This window comes from Pelecanus crispus, chromosome 14, assembly GCF_030463565.1.
Source record: "Pelecanus crispus isolate bPelCri1 chromosome 14, bPelCri1.pri, whole genome shotgun sequence".
In the NCBI taxonomy this organism is placed as follows: Eukaryota; Metazoa; Chordata; class Aves; order Pelecaniformes; family Pelecanidae; genus Pelecanus; species Pelecanus crispus.
Window position 1 is genome coordinate 11652813 of NC_134656.1, and position 20969 is coordinate 11673781.

The 20969-nt window shown below is 40.5% G+C and overlaps 1 protein-coding gene across 2 annotated transcripts in view; it reads left to right on the forward strand.

The window, feature by feature from the left end:
- Positions 1–20969, forward strand: part of TOP1 (DNA topoisomerase I) — a 68583-nt gene that overhangs the window by 38484 nt on the left and 9130 nt on the right. The window contains exons 1-11 of one of the 2 annotated variants that reach the window (XM_075721032.1): positions 2692–2921; positions 3045–3171; positions 3758–3816; positions 6597–6692; positions 7956–8031; positions 9057–9154; positions 13559–13674; positions 16939–17060; positions 17770–17892; positions 19354–19541; positions 20163–20307. In XM_075721032.1, coding sequence (XP_075577147.1) covers positions 2881–2921; positions 3045–3171; positions 3758–3816; positions 6597–6692; positions 7956–8031; positions 9057–9154; positions 13559–13674; positions 16939–17060; positions 17770–17892; positions 19354–19541; positions 20163–20307 — 1191 coding nt within the window. In that variant the 5' untranslated portion in view covers positions 2692–2880. Of the gene's footprint in view, positions 1–2691; positions 2922–3044; positions 3172–3757; positions 3817–6596; positions 6693–7955; positions 8032–9056; positions 9155–13558; positions 13675–16938; positions 17061–17769; positions 17893–19353; positions 19542–20162; positions 20308–20969 lie in introns of those variants that run through there. The other variant, XM_075721030.1, reaches the window with a different exon arrangement.

A 20969-nucleotide genomic window follows, 5' to 3' on the forward strand; every position in this document is an offset into this window, starting at 1 on the left:
ATAGTCTTGTGATTAAAAAATAAAAACAAAAAAACCCAACAACTAAGACTGAGTCAGGAATCCAGACTTCTTGATTCTGACTCTGGTACTGAAAAATCTTAGCTTTAGATTAGATTGCATAACAGCTTTTCAATGGTGGCCATGTACTCTTTTTCAAGAGGGATGTCATTTGAGTTTTTGCTTAAGCCTAAGTTTTTAGCACTTTTTTTTTTAATCCAGATGTAGTTTGTAAGCATTCAACACACTCAAAAATTGTCACTGCTTCTCTAGGCCAATGGGATTTTCCTACTTATTCGGTATTAGCTTTGCAGATGTAGATTGTAATCTATTAATTTGCTTTTAGTCATGTTTTGTATACATCCCAGGGATCTACCAGTCCCATATTGAAAGCTAGTGCTTTTGGCAGCTAGCAAGAATGAGTGTGGTGCTTTTGAAAACTTAAACTTTTTTCATTTTTTGCTATTCCAAACTCCCAAGCAACAGACACTGTCACGAACTTTACCTTAGAGAACTCCATCGATTGCAGTGTGTACCATGCTTTGAAAATCCAAGTTGTCTGAGTAAAACATGTTATTTCAGGTGGGATTTAAATACCAAATAAGAACAAGAAAGAGTCAAAAAATAGACACAAGCGGACTTGCAGAGAACAAAATGGGTCTAAGCCTTTGCATGTCTGTTCATTATGGGTTTTCCTGCATGATGATATACCTTTTTAATTGTAAAACTTAAATCTTTGGCATATGAGGTACCTAGCATACAGATAACAGTACACGATATCAAGTCAGACTTTCCAGACCTTCCTGAGTTTAAAACTTACTAATAACGTGTGCGGTTTGTGCTTTCAGACAGTCAATGAATCTAGTTGGAGCGAAGGAAACTGAAATAGGTGTCCTGAGTCTGGGATACTGATGAATAAACAGGGTACAGAAACTGGGATGTCAAATCTGGGCATAGTAGTAGGCATCTTGTGGATTTCTGAGATCCATAGTCAGGATCTCATACACATCTGTATATGTATTTGCATGTCCTGATCGCACAGCGTACATAACACGATCTGCTGGGTAAGAATAGTCTGCAGTCTCACAGGCAACATGTGGTGCTGTGTGTCTGTCTACAAGAATTTCTAGAGTGCCAGTTGCCTTTTAATGTTTAGATACTAATTTACAGTTTTATATGTAGTATAAAGAGGTGGCTAGAGAGTTGAAATGAAACTGGTTTCTCTTCCTGCTGATCTCTTTTAATGTGACACAGTACATGAATATAGTGATTTCCTTCAGAGATGGATTTTCATGCTTTAGCTGCTTGGGCTTGGGAAGGCCAGTGTGTGTTTATTGGAGTGTGTACTACCCTGAGCTTGAATAATTTAGACATTTTGCAGGTTCAGGTCCATTCGTGCTAGTGTTACGTGAGGCTCTGAAACTCTCCACGTTGGACTCTCTACTTCTACAGCTGGGTGTGGGTTGACATATTTGTGACTCTGGTTGCCTTCCTCTTACTAATACACAAGCTTTACGGGTGCTGGTTAATGTGCTGCTTGCTTTCTGTAGCCATCAAACATCCCAACCCTTTTGCAGTCTGTTTTTTTACGACAGAAAGAAGACATGAAGTGTGTATTGTTTTTAAAAATCACGCTCTTACCTGGCGCTCCAGGCTTGCTGTTTTCAGGGCTATGTTCCCCCAGATCAGTTTGGGCTTGCGCTTGACTGTTGAAATAACTGAAATAAGGAAGCTGCCTATTTCTAGTAAAGCTTTGCATTGCATACATAGTCCTAAGGAGAAGCAGAGTGCATCCCAGAGAGCAGTAGTGATGGGAGTCAGGTGCTGAGGAAGGAGTAGCATGAACTGCCAGCATGAGGAAGGCAGCTTGGTGCCTAACCATGCCCAGTAGAAGAGGGACAGATTTCCACTGTGCATTTGGCTTGCTTAAGGCTAGGGGTACCCTCAGGGAGTCCACACAACCTTATAAACATGTATGGAAGGCCTGTTGAATTGACAGGCTTGCTGCTTGCCTTCCACAACAGTAGTGCCAATTCCAATGGCCAGTCCTTGCAGTTTCTATCATGAGTGTCCTGAGAGCGTTTCCTCACTTTCTGGCGCCAAGGGTCAAGTCATTCCATGAGAAAACGCATTTTCATTTGAAAACAGCCATGTGTCTTTCTGGTTGATAATAAAAACTTGCAAATGTGATCCACATTTACCCAAATGTCTCAGAAATCAGAAGGGGGTAGAAAGGGATGAAAAAAGGTTGTTTTTCTTTTCCTCAGGGGCATTTTTTCCTCTGACTAAGAATTTTGGGTATTTAAATTCTCAACACTGTTATACGTAGCACCAGAACTCTGAGTAGTAGCAGACTGGATTCTCTCTTGGAAGCACCTTTGGTGAGTTCCCATCCTGCATGGCAGGGTCATCTCAGCTGGGCAGGGCTGGGCTGACCACAGTGGTGAGGCACAGTTGATGAAACAGCTCTGAGGACTGCAGCATTATTCCTGCCTTTTCTGTTTGACTTTGCATAAGCACAAGGACATCGCATATCCTGTTTGCTCTGGTTTTCTCATCTGTTTGGGAATAATAGAGATCAGCAGTTTTCTCTAAGTTCCAGAGATGAGAGCTGCTACAATGACAAACTGTTGTCTGAGCAAAAGCTGACATGGGCATTGATGGGACTGGTGGCTCTATTCCAGTGACCTTTTATGTGGACTACGAAAAAGAGGAAAAGCAGAGACAGTGGGAAGTCAACCTGAAGTGTTGAGCTTTAAGTGTAGTAGCTATGGATTTCCTCAGCAATCCAGGCTGACTGGGGTTTTCCTGAAGTGGAGTGCTTGGCGGCTGTGGTTTTGTGTTGTGTTCCCCTCCTGTTCCTCTTCCTCCCAAGGAGAATGGATGACATGTGACATGATACTGTGGTGGATCTTCCTGTTAAGGTGATCCCTTATTTTGTAGGGTTTGTAATCATCAAAACCTGTGACTCCTTACCGCTGGAAGTTGTCTGTATTTGTCAGATCTCTTCGTGTTCCCCTCTGCAAACATACTCTTTTGTCTTGCAGTGAGCACAAAGATTCCTCGGAAAAGAAACACAAAGACAAGGAGAAAACCAAACACAAAGATGGCAGCTCAGAGAAACACAAAGACAAACACAAAGATAAAGATAAGGAGAAGAGAAAGGAAGAGAAGGTAGGTGTCTCCTGTGGGAGAGACAAGAGGATGGTTCTGGTTTATAGACACTACTGAATGGTACAAACTCAGTGAGTTAGATGTAGCCTATATTTCCAAGTTTTTATCAACCTGGAGAGAATTATCCCAATGCTAACCCAGAGACTTGGTTTGTGGAGTGCTAGATATGAACTTGTTAGGGCTTTATCTGCAGGTATTATGAATGGAAACAGTTCCACAGTGGAGCTGTGTCCACTGGCTCTACCTTTTTTCCTGTTATTTTTCACTTTGCCAGGCTTAGATTCAGAGACAAGGGGGAAGAAATTCTGTTAGATTGTGTTCGTTCTGTGCAAGGACAAATTATACACTTAACTCCAATCTGTTGAAGAAATTGGAAGGCCAAAAAATAATGAATTGACTAAGACTTAGAGAAAATGTTGCTTTTTTGGTGTGTCATGTAGGTCACTAAGGGCTACAGGGGATGAAGATACAGTCACAGTGCTCTTTGGTTCCTTCTGCGAGTTAAATATCCACCTGTGTCGCATGTTGGAAAAACATAAGGTGCTCTAGGTGGTGCTGATCAGCTCCTACTTTTTATGTTTTTCAGATGAAATCATCTTCTGGTGATATAAAAATAAAGAAGGAAAAGGAAAATGGTTTCTCCAGGTAAGAAATCAGGTCCATGGTCTGAAAAAAGTCGCAATTTCACTTTTCTTAGGTGCTCAGTTTTTGACTCCTCTCACTTGGTCTTGGGAAAAAATTGGAATGTTTTTGACCCCTTCAGATGATATATTCTTCTCAATTACGGGAATTGGTAATTGATCTACTTACCTAGTAACTGGAGATGGGAGCTGTTGAATACCTGGTACCTGCCTGCACATGCTGGGTTTGTCCAAGCATTAAGTAGTTCAGTTCTGGGGAGGACAGATGAACTATGGAAACACTGGTAGCTGGAGTTGAAAGAACCTCTGTTGTAAAATTGGTACTTGAACCCTGCAGGCTGTCTTCTGGAGACAGCGCCTTGTAAAGATGGTCCAGATTGCCTCTTAGTGTCTCTTCTATATGTGACTACAGCCTGAAGCCTTTGCAGAGGAGTGATGAGTAAGGAGGGTGCTTGTGTAAAATCAGAAGTACCTTCAGAAAATGCCTAGATGTCCTATTCTACTAAATTCCTGATAATAATAGAGCCTCCTGGACTTAGGTAGTGTATCAGTCATCACTAAGTAGTCTTACTAAAAACCTGAAGTGAGCAATTTATAGAAGAGTACTTTCTCTTAATAGTTAACTGACTAGGATTTCTTGTGACTTGTTTAAACCCAGCCATTGGTTATTTTTAAGGTGGTAAATCTGGTCTACTGACTTACTGGAGGTCTGTGGTATGGTGGATGCATGTGTTCATATCTATTAGTCAGGAAAAGCTTTCAATCATGTGTCCAGTTTTATGAATCCACTTTAAAAAAAAAAAAAAAAAAAAAAAAACAAACCAAAAAAACCCAGATCCAGTCTCACCATGTTCTGTGGACACAGGTTGGGAGAACACACCTGTCTAGTCCATGCCTGTTACTTTTCTCTGCGTATTTTGAATGTGCCCTCTTGATGTGCGTTTCATTTTCTTACTCCTATTTAAGAATGCAAACGAAGTAGTTATGCTTGGCACAGGGAAGAGGCGCCCTCTCCAGGCCCTTTTGGGGATTCTCTGGAAATAGAAAGCAATGACATTGAGGCATTTCATGGTGCAGAAGACAGTTAATAACTCTTTCTAGCCTCTACTATTCAGCAGAATTGCATGCATGTGCTAATCTCACCAGGGACGTTGTGTGTTCTCATATCAGGGTAACTGGATCATCTTTAGGTCCAGGAGCATTTTTTTATGTGTTTGAGGAAAGCCTGGAGGAGCCATCACAGTTGTGTCATCTTCAGGGCCAAAAGCTGGCTAAGAGTAAAGTAATTATTTTCTTTTTTTCCTGCTGAAATGTTCTTTTAGAAGTTCACCAGAGAAAAATGTCCTTGCTCAGATGGTTTTGATTTTCTTCCTTAAGACTTGGTACAATGAGCAATGTTACAGTCTGGGAAACAATGCAAGTCAAGGTTCAGCTTGGTCATACAGCTCCTTTCTTTTAATATAATCACACTTTATTTCCCACTGTTACAAAATGTTGCAAAATATTTCAGCATTAAAATAGACTAGATAAAATTCCTAGCAACTTAATAAACAGTACTTCTAGATTTCTGCCTGGAGGGGAGAATAAGTTAAATGAGGTCAGATACCTCTTTTTCCGTAGATGTTTTGCAACTGTCTACATGCTGCAGACTTCTTAGTTAATCATAGGCGATGCTACAGAAATGGGTTCTTACAGCAGCACGTATCTGTTTCATCTGAGTTGCATCTGCCAGCACTGCAGTGGTTTTACAGCTATGAAAGAGCAAACTACCTTGTTCTGCTTCATGGATGCATTACCAGCTAAAATAAGACTCTAGAATGTCTCTGTGATCTACAAAGCAGGATGCTGCTTTTTTTCTCCCACTCCATCCAATTGCACAATCCGCATGTTGACTTGGAAACTGAGTCAATTTGATACAGAAATTGCGGATTGAATATGAATAGGAAAGCCCAAGATGGCACTGTTACTTTTTCTGAGTGGAGCAGTGCTAAGTGCTTCAAAAAGTAATTTTGGACTCTGACACATCTTTTTCTTTATGAAGATAAGTGAAATGTTTCTGTGAAATCTAGAAATAATGAGTTTCTTTAAAGGGATAGTCTCTCTTGAACTCATACTTTTTTTCCTTATTTTATTACTGATGTCTTGGGACATTATGGCCGAAAACGTTGAGCCTAATTTAATATTTGTGGTCTGTTGAAAAGGATGGGATTGTTTGCTTCCTGCAGTTTGGACAGTGAAAAGAGGCTGATTTGTTTAACTTTGCCAAATCTTTGTTTCCTTTTCTGGTTTTCGCATGCCTCAACATTTAGTTGGCAAAAGATTCAGGGGAATAGCTTTCAAATCTTTGTTTAGTTGATAATCTTTTTCTCTCTTATCAGGCTCAATAAGGATATTGAGTTGAAACCAAGTAATGTCCGCTATTTGACTGCACATGTGCATGCATTTCAGTTTTGTTTTAAGTATATTTGAAAGTGCTGGAAGCTACAGTTGTTTTTACTCAAAACCTCAAAGAAACAGAGTGAAATCTAAGCAGTTGAAATTGATCTTGATGTTGCTTGAGAAATGGCAAATACATAGACACTGAAAGACTCTCTCCTATGCTGTCTGTGGATATTCAGAGAATGACACACCTCAGGTTTTTGGTGTCTTGAGATGACAACACGTTCCAGGACTGGAAGACATGCCCATTTTGCGGATGATAATTTCTTAAAACTGAGTTGTTGCTGGTTTCCAAGAAACTTCCTCTTTGAAGTTAGAACCACCTTTCTTTGCTTCTTTTTGTAGTCCACCACGTATTAAAGATGAACCAGATGATGATGGGTTTTATGCATCTCCTAAAGAGGACTCCAAACCCCTGAAGAGACCTCGAGAAGATGATGAGTAAGTGGCGTGGGTGCTTGTGACTTGGATGTTTGCCTTTAGTTTTAAAAAGATAACATTGAGGGAGCAGGTGGGATTTCGGGTCATTGGCAGAAATTTGTTCAGGTGGGTGACTGGAGGTCTGAGACAAGACTCCTTATGCTGTTACAAGCTCTCTGAGCAGGGAAAGGATAGCATTTGTAGTGTCTAAGGCAAAATACAATTACCTACCGCTGTGAAATGTTGCGGTGCTAGTAAATAAAAAAGAAAAAACCCAGAAGGTATGTAGAGAAAAGGCACTGATGAAGACTGTAAAACATAAATCTGAGCAAGTGAGATATTAATGCTAGCTAAGTGGCTGCAGTGGTTCTGTTGGGTGAGGAAATGACTGCACAAGAGGAAGAAAATGCATTGTCAGCCTGTTTGGGGCTGGGGGGAGGTTTGCCTGTGCTGCTTGGCATTATTTGCCTAGAATCTGAATATGTTGTGGGTTATGCTGAGGTTTTTTGTTTTTCAATCAAAAGAAAAATACACATGATCTTTCCTGATATAGTAGCGTACCCAGTAAAACAAAAGCCCGGTAACATCATGCTGTGATCGGTCACCATCTATGTGCATCCAGCTCTTTAGATACTGTGATCTTATTAACAGTCTGGAGTTAAAAGGGTTGGAAGGGTTTAACCATAGTGGCATTCTGTTCCTATGTGGTATTTCGCAGTTTCCAAGAGAGATGGGTGTGACATGTTTTCTTTTGTGTAATCATTTGCTGCCTTGTGCTAAGCTTTTGTGACCTCCCATCTCAGGTCTGCAGTGGAAAGATTAAGAATTCACCAGTAGTCACTTTTTTATTGTTTGAACTAGTGGGGGATGCAAAAAGTGAGCCTTGTGGGCAGATCCCAGACTGATGACTGGAAAAGGAGTTGGGGGTAGAACATGCCACTAACCTTTTGCCCACTTATCCCATCCCATGTAATCACTGGGTGGCTACTAATGCTTTTGAATTGATTCTTCATCAAGGAAGACTTTTGCTTCAGCAGTGTGAAACTTGTGGAGAGGTATTTGAAGTAACAGCTTATGGGATTTATGGTTTTGCAGGCTGTTTTGCTGGATAGGGATTACTCAGTCTTTTGAGAGAGTGGGGCATAAAATTATATTCTGTAGAAATTAAACATGCCAGAAATAGTGTGAACTTGTGCACATAAACTTTGTATATGTATGATTCCTCTTTATTTTTTGCACTGGAAAATTGATTATTTTTATCAACTAGTCTTTTTGTTCTTATAGTGCTGAGTACAAACCCAAGAAAATCAAAACAGAAGACATCAAGAAGGCAAAGAAAAGGAAACAAGAAGAAGAAGAGGTAATGTGAAAGACAAGTTTATTTCTATGATCAAGAAAAGCAAGGCTGACAATTTGGTGTTGAATTATGTAGAGCAGGGGGAATCTGATTCAAGGGTAAGGAGGCAGGGGCCAGTCTGGGACAAAGCTGCATGTGGTAGTTCCCCACCTATGCTGCAGGTTAACTTATCTGAGCCATAATGTATAAAAAGTCAGGAAAACTTTCTCTCCTACTTTCAAAACAACGGATGGACAAGATGCTTCCAGGACTTGAACTTCCAGCCTGTTCCAGGCAATTCACAGTCCTTCTGTTAAGTAGCTCACAGAGGGTAGAGGAGCCTTACTAACAATATCTGGTAATGGCACAGGTGATGTAGCACAGTTCAGAAGCAGAGGAGACGAAACTGAGATTAGCTGCTAGAAAGGTGCTTAAAGCTTTTAGATGGAGCTTAGGGTGGAAATTTCTTTGGAGAGGGACTTGGTGAAGGGAGGTTAGCCATAATATGAGACTAACAAACTAAGTTTCACATCTAGCAAAGATACCCTCGTGAGGCACATGTTGTGACCACCTCCTTTGCTAGGAGGTTAATTCTTCCCTTCAATGAAAGTGTCTCTAGTGAGCATATATCAGTACATTCCCAGAAGCCATCTCACAGTGGTGTAGGTGTGCTCTGTAGCAGTGTAGCAGACTAGATACACTAGTGCAGGCCAAGGAGGGTGTTTTTATAACTAAGCAATCATGTTGCTTATTATGGCCCAGACTTGCTGCTTGTCAGGTGAGGCAGAATAACTGGCTGTGTGTGCGTGTAGCATGTCCCAAGTGCAAAGTAAAAGAATTTGGCTTAAAATGTAAGTGGGACCATCAGCAGACTTTGACTTAATAGGATGATCTAAGAGGGCATTTATGTAGTGAGGCCACAGGAATTCAGTTGGTTGTGGTCAAACATATACCCCAAGATACAGTCTTTTAGTTTTAAAACTTCTTTTCAGGGAGGGGGGAAATACAATAGCTTGTTCTCTAAAATGAGATTCTCACTCATTTTGCAGGACAGCAAAGCAAAGAAAGCTAAGAGCAAAGATAAGAAAGTCCCTGAAGTGGACAAGAGAAAGAAGCCGAAAAAAGAAGAGGAGCAAAAATGGAAATGGTAATTATATATCAATGATGTAGGCTGCCCTCTGCACCTGGACTTCCCCTGTTACCTCCCATGCTGACTGAGTAAGCGCATCTAGCTTTCTCTGTCATTGATTCATGAGGATTTGTTTTGAAAAATTGGCTTACTTTCTGGTAAGCTCTAAGTAAATATCATTCACTGTGTTCATCCTCTGAAGTAGAAGTGAAATACCTTTTTTGGTATACCTAAAACAAGAAAGAAATTTTTTGAGCGGTTGTAGGGGTGTTTTTTCTCCTATCAGTAGAATATAGAGGCTACCTATAACAATCAGATACCAGTATTCTTGTGGCCAGAACCTGCTCCTTGCTGACATTCTTCACAGCAATCTGAAAACTTGTAGGCTTGGGGGTATCAGCAGGAATACATACATATGTGCAGATGTATTAACTAGTAAGTAGATCTTATCTGTGTTATAGAGGGTACAACATGAGTCAGTGTCCACCGTTTTATTCTAGCTGGATGTCAACTGTGTGCCTCTCAAACCTGCTCCTGTCTCTGGCACAAAAATGAAAGTTGGTCAAGTGACCAGTTAAGCTTGGGCTGTTTGGAAAATGAATTTTGAAAATAAGTTTCTGTCTTGCCCAGGATCCTAAAGTAACATTGCTGAGCAACTGAAGTTGTGCTTTCACTCACTCTTAAATTTTTTTAGAACCTTTTTAAAATAAATCTGATCTTTGTGGATCATTCAGAAGACAGGCCTGTGCTGCATCAGTAGTGCTCTGTGTAAGAAACCTGATGAAATTTTTTTTAAATATCCGCAGTAATTTAAGCTATTTTGTTACTGCTAGATTTGAGGAGCTATTACTTGTGTGTTTTGAAATTTGGGCCTTAGTACTTCCCTTGGTTTAATGCATATGTAGTTTTCAAAAGCATGTGTGTTTTCTGCACTCCTGTAATAACCTGTCATGTATTTTTATGACCTTTTGGGGATGATGTTTCCATGAGCGTTTCCTTTTCTCAGATCATTTGGCTATTTTTAATTGTAGTGTTGGGGAGCACCTTTGCAATCTTTTTCAATCCTTTCAGGTTCACTCTTTTACCCCTTTATTGTCACTTTTATTGATTCACCTTTAAAAAGAAAGATTCTTCTGTAGTGTTTATAGTCCTTGCATATTTATCTTTGATTGTCACAGCTTCCTCAGAACATCAGCATTTGCATATTTTTTTTCATACTTGTATACTCTCTTAGAAATTCGGCTTTCAGGCCTGTCCCCAAAACTGTCCTGCTTCCTGCCCGCCCACCCCGAACAATCCACTTTTTTCTTGATCCCTTTGACAGTGTATTTTTAATGTGCTTTTACAAACTACAGGGACATGAAGCAATGGAAGCTACAGAAGGTCTCTTTAAGCCTTAAATATCTGTTGTCTTTTTGGCTGTCTCAGCTGTCCTTGCTGGTTCTGTCTAACTTAATATTCTGTTACCACAGCTCCCTTTTTATTGTAGTCTGTATCCTTCAACAGCAAACCTTTACTGGAAAGCCGTACTGTTCTCCCCTCACCTGCCTTGGCAGCACAGTCCCAGGTAGTTGTGTTAAGTGCTGCGATTTGTGCTTACTGCTGAGGAAAACTGCCTTTGAAAGCATGTTTTGCAAAAATTTGGCAGTAGGTAACTGCATCCTTCTGCTGATGTTCCTGTCGTCCATCTGCAGCTTTGTATAGTGTGTCTCTGCTGGGCAGGGTTTCATCTGCACTTCAGTTGTGTCTCTTAAGGGCATTCTGTATTCCATCTGAGTCAATTTTCTGAATGTCTGATACCTTTTTTTGGCTGCTTCCTCAAGTGCTTGCTGCCTTGAGCATTTTCATCCTCACTTACGTGACTACTTGATGCTAGACATTCCCAAGGCATTGGCCTCATTCATCACCATGTGGAGCTCTTTTAGAGGTCATTTTCACACCCTGTCAGTGTGTGAAGAATATGTGATCCAGAAGGGTACCTTATGAGCATTTCTCCTACCTTGTGTTATAGCAAGTTCATTTCCTTGAAATAATATATCCCTGAGGTATATTCTGGTTTTTTTCCTAAGAATCTTCTCTGTTTTCATTCCACTTGAAAAATCCTCCCCAACTCTACCTTCCTGAGCCACCCTGGCATTCTTAGGTTTGATAACGGATTTAATCAAGGAACCTGTATGACTGATTAGCACAGTTTCTGCTGAAATGAGTAAGGCAGCTTTCCTAATAGGCAGCATTCTCCTTGCTCCCACAAAATCGTTTGTAGAATGTTGCTTTAGGACCAGGAGCTACCTTGAGCAGTGTTGTTGTAGTGCTTTTTTTTGTTTAAAACCAAATGAGGATGAAAAATTGGCTAACCTCAGGAGGCTTACTTTTACCTTTTGTCTTAATGCTTACGTACAAGGTTTAGGAAGGTGGAGGTGGGATTGGGAATGGTTTGTGATCTTTTAGTGGCAAACTTTCTGGTAGCTTTGGGCTTCGAAACCACCCCGTGGATCCTGTGTTTCCTTGTAGCCCTCCCAAAAGGCACAATGTGCTTCAGCGTTCTATTTAAACTACTGCCTTTCTAGTACTCCTTTTGCATGCATCCTTTATAAAAGAACAGAAATGGGTAGAGAAACAGAATTTCTCATCAAGTAAATACCAGTGTGATAAATCTTAAAAAGCCATGGCTGAAAATCAAGAATGACAAACCTGTCCTGTAAAGTAGTAGCTACTGTGAATGATCCCCTCATTTTTTCTTACCAGAATAAAAATACTTACTGTCAGAAAGGATAGCCTTTTTCTGGCTGGGAGGAGTGGCAAATGGTTTAAATTTATTTTGCTGCAAGGAGCTTCTGGGTGGAAGAACCTAGGCCTATGTTTGACAAAATATTTAGACTTCTAGCTTCTAATTAATTTAAAAAACAATCATTAGGAATGTAAATATTTGGGATCTAGACTTCAAATGTCAATATTAGTTTCTTATATCAACATAGTTTACTCAAGCCTTCTTCCCAGCCAAGGACTGAAATCTGACATGCAAGTTTTGTGCTGATAGCTGGGATTGTGTGCTTTGCTGTTAAAGGTCTTAACTGTGCTGCTTAAGAGAAGAAGTCAGGTCTAGTGCTGTGGTCAAAGATGGTGCCTTTCTAACTATAACAAAGCACTATGTCCCGTACAGTTGTTGTTCCTAAATTATTGATGTATTGAAGCATTTTGAGTGTCTTCGAGCAGAAGCTCTTTTCTCTATACAGTGCTTATCTTCTGTACAGTGACCCTGTTATCTCATTAGGAATGAAGTGATCTGTATTTGTGCATCACAATTCCTGAGATGCATGCAGTACGTGCGCATCTTTTCTGAGCTGCTGTTGCACCCAGAATGGGACTACTCCAGAGGGCTGACACTAGAGGGAAGCTTAAACTTTTTTTTGTCATGGCTGCTCGACAAAGTTGTCTGGGCAATTCAAAGACTGAGTACTGTGACAGGTTAATGGTCTTCCAGTTGATTAATCACTAAGGTAAAACAGACTTTCTCAGCAGGGAACCCTGTGCCAGCAGCACTAGCAGTTAATGGTCTGGTAATCACGAAAGAAGTGTAGAGCTGTGGAATCAGTGGCTTGGGCACAGGGTACTGGGAACTGGGTGGAGGATACTGGCCTGGCAGGACCCCTTTTTTCTGTGGATGAATTGCTGATGCTGTGAGTTTGATCAGTTAGAATGTGGGATTGGTGGTGCCTACCTTGCTGTGTTGTGATACCTAATGCATCATTTTGCAAAACATTTTTGTAGAGGTGGTTTAAGGCAAGTTTGCAATTTTCCTGTACCACTCTGTTTTTCTTCTTATGCAAAGAATTAGAATGAATTTAAAATGAAAGGGCAGGTTTCAGTCTTTCTCATCCGAGCAGGTTTGTTCTCATTTAGGCCATAAATGAACATCTGTTTCTTTATCTCTGCCCTTAGTGGCATACTTGTCCACATCTGAAAGCAGCTGCATTAATATACTACAATTGTTTGGCTTTGCTGAGCAGGCATCCTGGCCCTGATGTTGGATCACAGCTGACTCTAATTTGGCATAATCCTAGCTGCTTTACAAGACTGAATTCTTCATTTTCTGAAGTTCTAAGCTTTCATCTGTGTGATTTTTGTGAAAAGAGCAGAAAGTGAAAGTTGAGGACTATGGTGTCATCAGATAACCTGTGACCCGAGGTGTTCTGTTCATGGACATGACTGTGCTTTTTTTTTTTTTTTTAAAAAAAAAAGCAGGGGGGAGAGGGAAAAAAAGGAAATAAATGGTGACAGTGCATCAAATATTTGTACTTGGTCTGTGCCTGGCAAAGCAATGATTGCTTGCTGATTTTTCTTTAGCATACTCTTATACACACATAGTAATAAAATGAAGATTAGGAGCCTAAAATTATGTTGACTCATATTTCTCTCTTGAAGGTGGGAAGAAGAGCGCTACCCTGAAGGCATTAAATGGAAGTTCCTAGAGCACAAAGGTCCTGTATTTGCTCCACCATATGAACCTCTGCCTGAAAATGTCAAGTTTTATTATGATGGTGAGTTAATGTGTGTTTCCACTTGCTGGGAAGAGAAATAAACATTCCCAGGGTATTGTGGCATTCTTCTGGGGACTGAAGAGATGAGGAGGTGGTTTTGTTTGTGGTTAGCTTAAAAGAAGTTCCTCAACAGGTAAGTGAAGGAATGATGTATAGAAGTAAAGGAACAGCCTGGTGAATTCTGCTAACTGAGTTGACATGAAGATGAACTTGTTCTCACTCTGTTATGGTGGTAAATCTCTTAAGTTACTTAACAGTATGAGAGTGTATTTGACTGAGAGTAGCAGTGCATAAGCAGTAGAGTACATAACTGTAACTGCTTCATCACTGGTCACCTTTAGGCTTGCTCTGTTTTCTTTAACCTTATGAATGCAACTTCCGTCATCTGTGATGAAATTCATGGTCATTTGGTGGTGTGAGTGGAATAAAAGACAATTGAATTGTGATACAGATTATTAGGATCTTGTAGGAATGCATGGGATGACCCTGGCCTCAAGGACACAGCCCTATGGTGTAAGTCATGGTCCCATTCACTAACCATTGTGTGTGGTAGAACTAACTGATGCGGGATTCTAATATGCTGGCCTGACTGGTTGTTAGAGGCTCATGTGGAAGGGATTATATGATGTGATGCCTCCTGGAGACCAGACTTGATGACCTGTGTGTTTCCTTTTAGTCCTGTGATCATGTTAAATGAAGGGTCAAATTAACCCAGGATTGAATTAAGTGGGAGGTGTTTATAAATAGACGAAAACATAATTTTTGGTGAAGGGGACATCTGTGCATGGAACTCTTCCAGTAGCAATGTGCTGTTTTCATGTGATATGACACGGTGTGGCATTCATTTTCAGCAACAATGTAGTGAAATAAACATATTGTATTCTATTAAAGGCTATCACCAACCAAGTAGCACAGTGATCAGGGATGTCTGCAGACTTTCTTAGGGTTTGGTAAGAACTTGATACAATAGTTGGAAGTTTTTCCTCTATTGAAGAATGTATGATATCTCTCCTGCTGTCTAGAGAGGGGGAGGGGCAAATGGCACTGTAGCTATCCCTTCGGTGCAGGCAGAGATAAGCTGCTCTTCTATCTATCCATCTATTTCACAAAACCTCTAGGAAGTGCAGGGATTTTTGCAACCTCTGTCATGGCAGAAATTCATCAATAGGCTCAACAATTACAGGGTGGGCAGGGGGGTCTGGCAAATAAAGCAGTCACATAAGTCTTCCTTGAGAAACTAGGCAAAAAATGAGATGTCCGATTTACACAGCAGCTGCTGAGAGCCTCTGTCTGCACTCACAAGGCATTGTCTAATTTCAAAATTATCCTAGGATGATTTGTAGAGTCCAATAATCACGCTATGGCTGGCCAGACAGCTCCCAGGCTGCAGGCTCTCACTGAAGGACTCTGTCCCTTGCCTGGTGATTGTATTGTGGTGAGACTGCCTGTTTTCATCTAACATAATGACTGCTGGGTCTATTGTTAGTGCTTACAATACCAGACTCAATGAACGAACTTGAAATGCCAAAACTGTCTTTTAGGGCTTGACTAAATGTTTGAGTGACTGGGTTAACAAGCTACTGCTCATACCCTAGAGGTGTCTTGAACTTGCATGTTTTTCTGTAGATGGGGCAAAGTAGCAGAGTAGATGGTGGCAGTTGTGTTTCAGTCTTTTCTGCTCATTATGGTTGCTCTCTGGTTTTCAGTTTTTAAGTCAGGTAACTAATATTCATGGCTCTGGAATAAATCTTTTTTTTTTTTTTTTTTTCTTTTCCAGCCCTGTCACTGAAAGCCTTTTTACACCTTTGTAAAAAAGAGGAAACTGAGTCCAATGAAATATATTCTAAAGTGATTAGGCAAAGGTGACCGAGCCTTCAGTAATTTGGGAAAAATATCAGTCGTTTTAGCCCCATAACATGTTACTAACTTGGTAGCCTCTTTCAAGCTAGACTTGCAGCCTGGAAAAACAGTTTTCCTTGCTGACTCTCCCTTCCCCCATTTCCTGTTACAAGCAAACAAATGCTGTATTTTAGGTTGCAGCTTAAAAATTGGCAGAGTTACTGTTGGTTTAATTTAATTGTGGAATATTCTCAGATCATTGGGAGGACCTTTTGCTAAGTCCTGTTTTACGAGGGTTTATAGATCTTAAAGCTTTATAGCTGACTCCCATGCTTTAATTTTGGAGATGATGCAACTTTTTAAAACATGTAGTAAATCGGAAGTGTGGTATTTTTTCCAAGAGCATAGAATAAACAGTAGTGTTTCTTGTATTGACTTTTGTGCAGTAAAATGGTCATTGAAAAATCCACAGGTGTTGACTGTCTGCCAGCCCATTGGGACTTTAAATATTCCTTGCAACTAGTTGGAGATGTGAGCTGCATGCAAAATCCTTCAGAGATCACTGGCACCTCAAGTATCATCAGGAATGCAATCTGGACCAAAAAGACGCTTGATAGGAATGTTAGATGTCAAGTCCACAGCTTTGATGTTGCAGCAGCCTCTTTTCCTTTGTGTTTTAAAGTCTTCCCTTGCAGCAATTTCACTTTGTACTGCAGTCTTGCAGATAAGCTGAAATGTGACCTCTCCATTCACTGAAAGCTCAGTCTTTCTGAAGAATTACTAGCTTCTGAGCCTGGTTTTGGAGATACAGGAGTGCAAAGGGAACAATTAGCAGAATCCTGACACATTTCCCTGTGATGAAGGGGAGTTAAATTTTTGGCACGGCTTTCCAGCCTGTTTGTGGTGTATATATAGGAAGGGCTCTTCCTGGCTAGAAATTGCTAAAGGCTAGAAGGGGTGTTCCAAAGTAGAGTCCCTCTGTGGGTAGAAGAGAAATACAGAGATTGTATTTCCCATATGTCTGAGTGCCAGAATATGAAATTTAATAAAATCCCTTGCCCCTCTAACTTCAAATAGCAGTATGTTCCCAGGAGCATACACACCACTGGGGTGTCTCAGCATAGGGTTTCCTGCAGGAGGCCTTTTCCCCTTCCTGCCCTGTGTGTCCTCAAACCTGTCTCTTCACATTGCTATTGCTTTTTTTTTTAATGTTTAGATTCCAGAGGAAACTTTTTTCAAAATGTTTATGATGAAAGTCAAGCAGTTGTGCTCCTCTGTTTCCTTTGTCCATGCAACTTGCTGTACTATGTACCATTTTTAAGGAAAACTTATCTGTGGTAAAAATAGTGTCCTTTAAGGTATGGCCTCTTTCTGGCTTCAGCTCCTGTTTGCTGTTTTGTTTCAAAAGAAAACCTTTCTTTGTAGGTAAAGTCATGAAGCTGAGCACCAAAGCAGAAGAAGTTGCCACATTCTTTGCAAAAATGCTTGATCATGAGTACACTACAAAGGAGATCTTCAGGAAAAACTTTTTCAAAGACTGGAGAAAGGTATGCCTGTAATCCTGGGCTGCAGGCATGGCTGGTGTCTCCTCAGCACTGGCCAGTGAAAAGGGTCTACTGTTTCATGCAAAGGAAAGTTAGCCTGAGGCAACTAAAAGCTGCATTGGATTGTAGCTGTGAAGCTTCCAGTTTATCCTGCAGTTTCACCAGGAAGGACCCTATCATAAATACCTTTCTAAACCAACAAAGTCAGGCTTCTTCCAACCAAATGTACCTGTTACAGCATGATGGGGTATAGCTGATCTTTTGTGTGCCTTGTTGAAGACCCAGCTTTATATTAGAAGGAAACCCCTTCCAAAGACCTAAAACTCGAACTTCGCCTCAGTTAACTTATCAGCCATAAGATCAAACCTTTAGATCAGTTGATGCAGTTTTCCTAAATGGGTTACTAGGTTTTTCTCCCTATCCCTCAACAGTCCCAGCCACTGTTCAGTGTGAGAGCGCTTTGGATGGTGGTACAGCATTGCCAGCGCTTGCAGAGATCAGACTGCTGGAAGGCCAGCACTCCATATGCTCTGCTTCTTGTCCTTTTCTCTTTGACCTTAGCTGGAGTGCACAAGAATTTGGGGATTCTTGGGGGCTTATTGTGAGAGCCTGTCTGTTGTTTCTGTTTAAACTGCTTGGGGTAGGGTAAGCTCTACTATGCATGAAAACTTGGTATGTATGAAAACTTAAGGTGCTGTTTTTTTTCTGCAAGGAAATGACCTCTGAAGAGAAGAGCACTATCACCAACCTCAGCAAGTGTGACTTCACCCACATGAGCCAGTATTTCAAAGCTCAGTCAGAAGCTAGAAAACAGATGTCCAAGGAGGAGAAACAGGTATCGGGGGAATTCTAGGACACTTCTTGATTCTTAGGTGGCTTGTAAACATCTTTGTGTAGTCATTCCTCTGCCTGCTTTGTCATGTATATGTCAGTATTTACTAGCTTTCAAATTATTAATTTCATGTTAACTGTAGGAATCTTTACCATGTAGCTCAGGTAGGGCAAAGCACTGTGTTTACAGCTGAATCTTCACCCTTACTTAAAATTATATTGATGGGGCTAAGGCTCCTGATCCTGCTTAAGTAAATAAAGAGAATCAGAGGTGCTACCTCCATGGGAGCCTTGGTCCTGGCGAGTAATGAGCAGTGAATACTCAGTTAAAGATAGCTTTTCATTTTAGAAGCCCTTTGGGTTTGGAGGGCGAAATTGGGGATGGTGGAAGGGATGCAGCAATAACATTAGTGAATAAAATGAGAGAACAAATCTTAAATATCAGGTAATACACTTTTCTGAATAAAAAATGAACTTTATTTTCAAGTAGCATGGCTACAGTGGCTTGTGGGGAGAGGATGAAATAGTTTTTAGATGACTGAGACTTACTGCAATGGAAGTTGGAAACCTCCCCCAAGTTCTCAGTTGATCTTTTGCAACGCTACAGCAATTGTCTTTTGAGTGAGGGGCCTGGTAGCTTGGAAATACGGCATTTGGGGTCAGAGGAGTCCCACCAAAATAGAGAGCCCATGTCTTATTGCTGTTTCCATTTGATAAAACGTGGGTGAACCCTTCTCAGTTTCTGTCCGTGGTAGCTATTACAATGGAGCAGAAGTGGCTTTTTCTGTTAGTTTCTTAGCTGGAGCACCAGTGCTGTCTATGGGTCAGATGTTTTATTTTGGGCTGCAGTGTTTTTATTTTTCCTTCCATATAGAGTTCAAGCACAGAAGTATGCAGTGAAATCTCAGCACATTTTTACTTAGGAGACTGTGTTCTACTTACGAGACCATTTGCTGACAAATGGTGAAATGCTGACAAATGACCCCTCTGCCTGCTTTCTGATGCTGAGTTTCAAACACAGAAGTCTGAGTTTTATACATAAACAACAAGATGTAAATTCTGATGGATGTCAAATGCTGAATATAGGCTATAAAGCAGCAGTACTGTGCTGGGGCTGCCCTTGTAGTGGTGGTATGTAGATAGACATAAATGCTTCTATTGTGGCAAAATTGTAGCTGTCTTTACCAGCCCTAATCTGTTTCCCTCAAATACAAGTCTTAAGAGAGTTTTTTTACATTCTTTCTCTTTTTCTGGTTGGTTTGTGTTGCTTGCATTTTATGAATGCTTTTCTGGACAGTCTGCTGATCTATGTGTTGATACAGCACTTGACATGATGGGGATCTGGTTTTGAGTTGGGTCTTCAGCATTGGTGTGGTGTAAATATCAAAAATTTTTAAGTCTTGGCATTTAGAGATGTGTGTGGTGCTGGGTATACCATATCATCTTTGCTTTTGGCTTTTTCCAGAAAATCAAAGAGGAGAATGAGCGGCTACTAAAGGAATATGGTTACTGCGTGATGGACAACCACAAGGAGAGGATTGCCAACTTTAAGATTGAACCCCCAGGTCTCTTCCGAGGTCGTGGGAACCATCCCAAAATGGGCATGTTGAAGAGACGCATTATGCCAGAAGACATCATCATTAACTGCAGCAAGTGAGCACTGGATGGTTCACACCTTGGCTTTGCTTTCTAGATAGGATAGCTTCTTCTTTAAAATCCTGTATAGTTTGATATTCAAGCATGTAGAAGTGTGCATGATGCTTATCTTATTGTTATATGGATAAGAAACTGAGCCATACAAACAAAATGAACAAGGCTATCATGGGTTTCACATAGAACTTTGGCAACATATTTTCTTCCTCATGCCTACAGCTTACGTCTGCTTAAACAGTCTTTCCTGCTAGTATTGTCAGAAATTAGTTTTCTTCTAGGTAGGTCACCCTACTTTGTCTTCCTTGATATCGAAGGCTAAGGTTTGGTGGGCTTCTCTTCAGTCTTGTCCTGCTAGGTCCACACTATTGCAGTGTCCACAAATCAAAGGTGTTCCCACCTATAGTATAATTCTTCAGCAGATACATATTGATAGCAGTTACATTTCTGAGCTTTGTCCACTTTGATTCACTTGATCTCCTGCTTGTGGAAATATGTAGTTATGTTGCCTCAGTTTCTTTCCCTGTGCTTTATTTGTGTGATAGTGTTCATTACTTTCTCTATTTTGATGCTGTGGAAATATCTTTAAATATTTTTTATTTGCTATTTTGTAATTCTCTGCAGGGATTCCAAGATCCCTCCTCCTCCACCAGGACACAAATGGAAGGAGGTCCGGCATGATAACAAGGTTACCTGGCTCGTATCATGGACTGAGAATATTCAAGGTTCTATCAAATATATAATGTTGAATCCTAGCTCAAGAATTAAGGTAAAGATCTAGGTTTTTTTTTTAAAAAAAAATCTTACTAGTTATGTCTCCAAGAAGCAAATGTAGCTGTTGGCTAGGAGAGAGATAGGAAGTAAAGCTGTCTTGCTATTTTGTCCTACACTGATTGAAAAACGTAAGAATGTTTCTGTGCTTCTGTTCCCCTTGAAAAGAAAGAATACAACTGCTGCACAAGAGAGCAGATGAAATCTCGAAAATGTCTATTGAAAAGCTTCATGTGTCATTCCTAGTAGGAATCCTTTACTCTGTGTAAACCTAAAGAAGCAATTTATCCAAGAACAGACTTGCTCTGATGGATATTTTATCTGCTTTTGGCCCTAACTTCCCCTGCCTGATCATGTAGTGAAGTTCTAACCATGGGTTGCTAATTAGGCAATTGTAAAATTAGAAACATGGCCAGGCTGCTGGCTGAGAAGGTCGGTAAGGAACTCATGACTGAAGGAAAACAAACCCTGCTGTGGGAGCAAAATAGCCAGTCAACGGATCAATTCCATAAAGGCAATGATAAACCTATTGAAAGGTAGCCTTCAGTTTTGGGCATATGATTTTAGTTCTTCTCATTAAGTCTTTTTTTAAGAGATTTTTTTCCTGGATTGGAAACAAGGGATTTGTCCTACAAGAATAGGGAAAACTCTCTGTTCCTT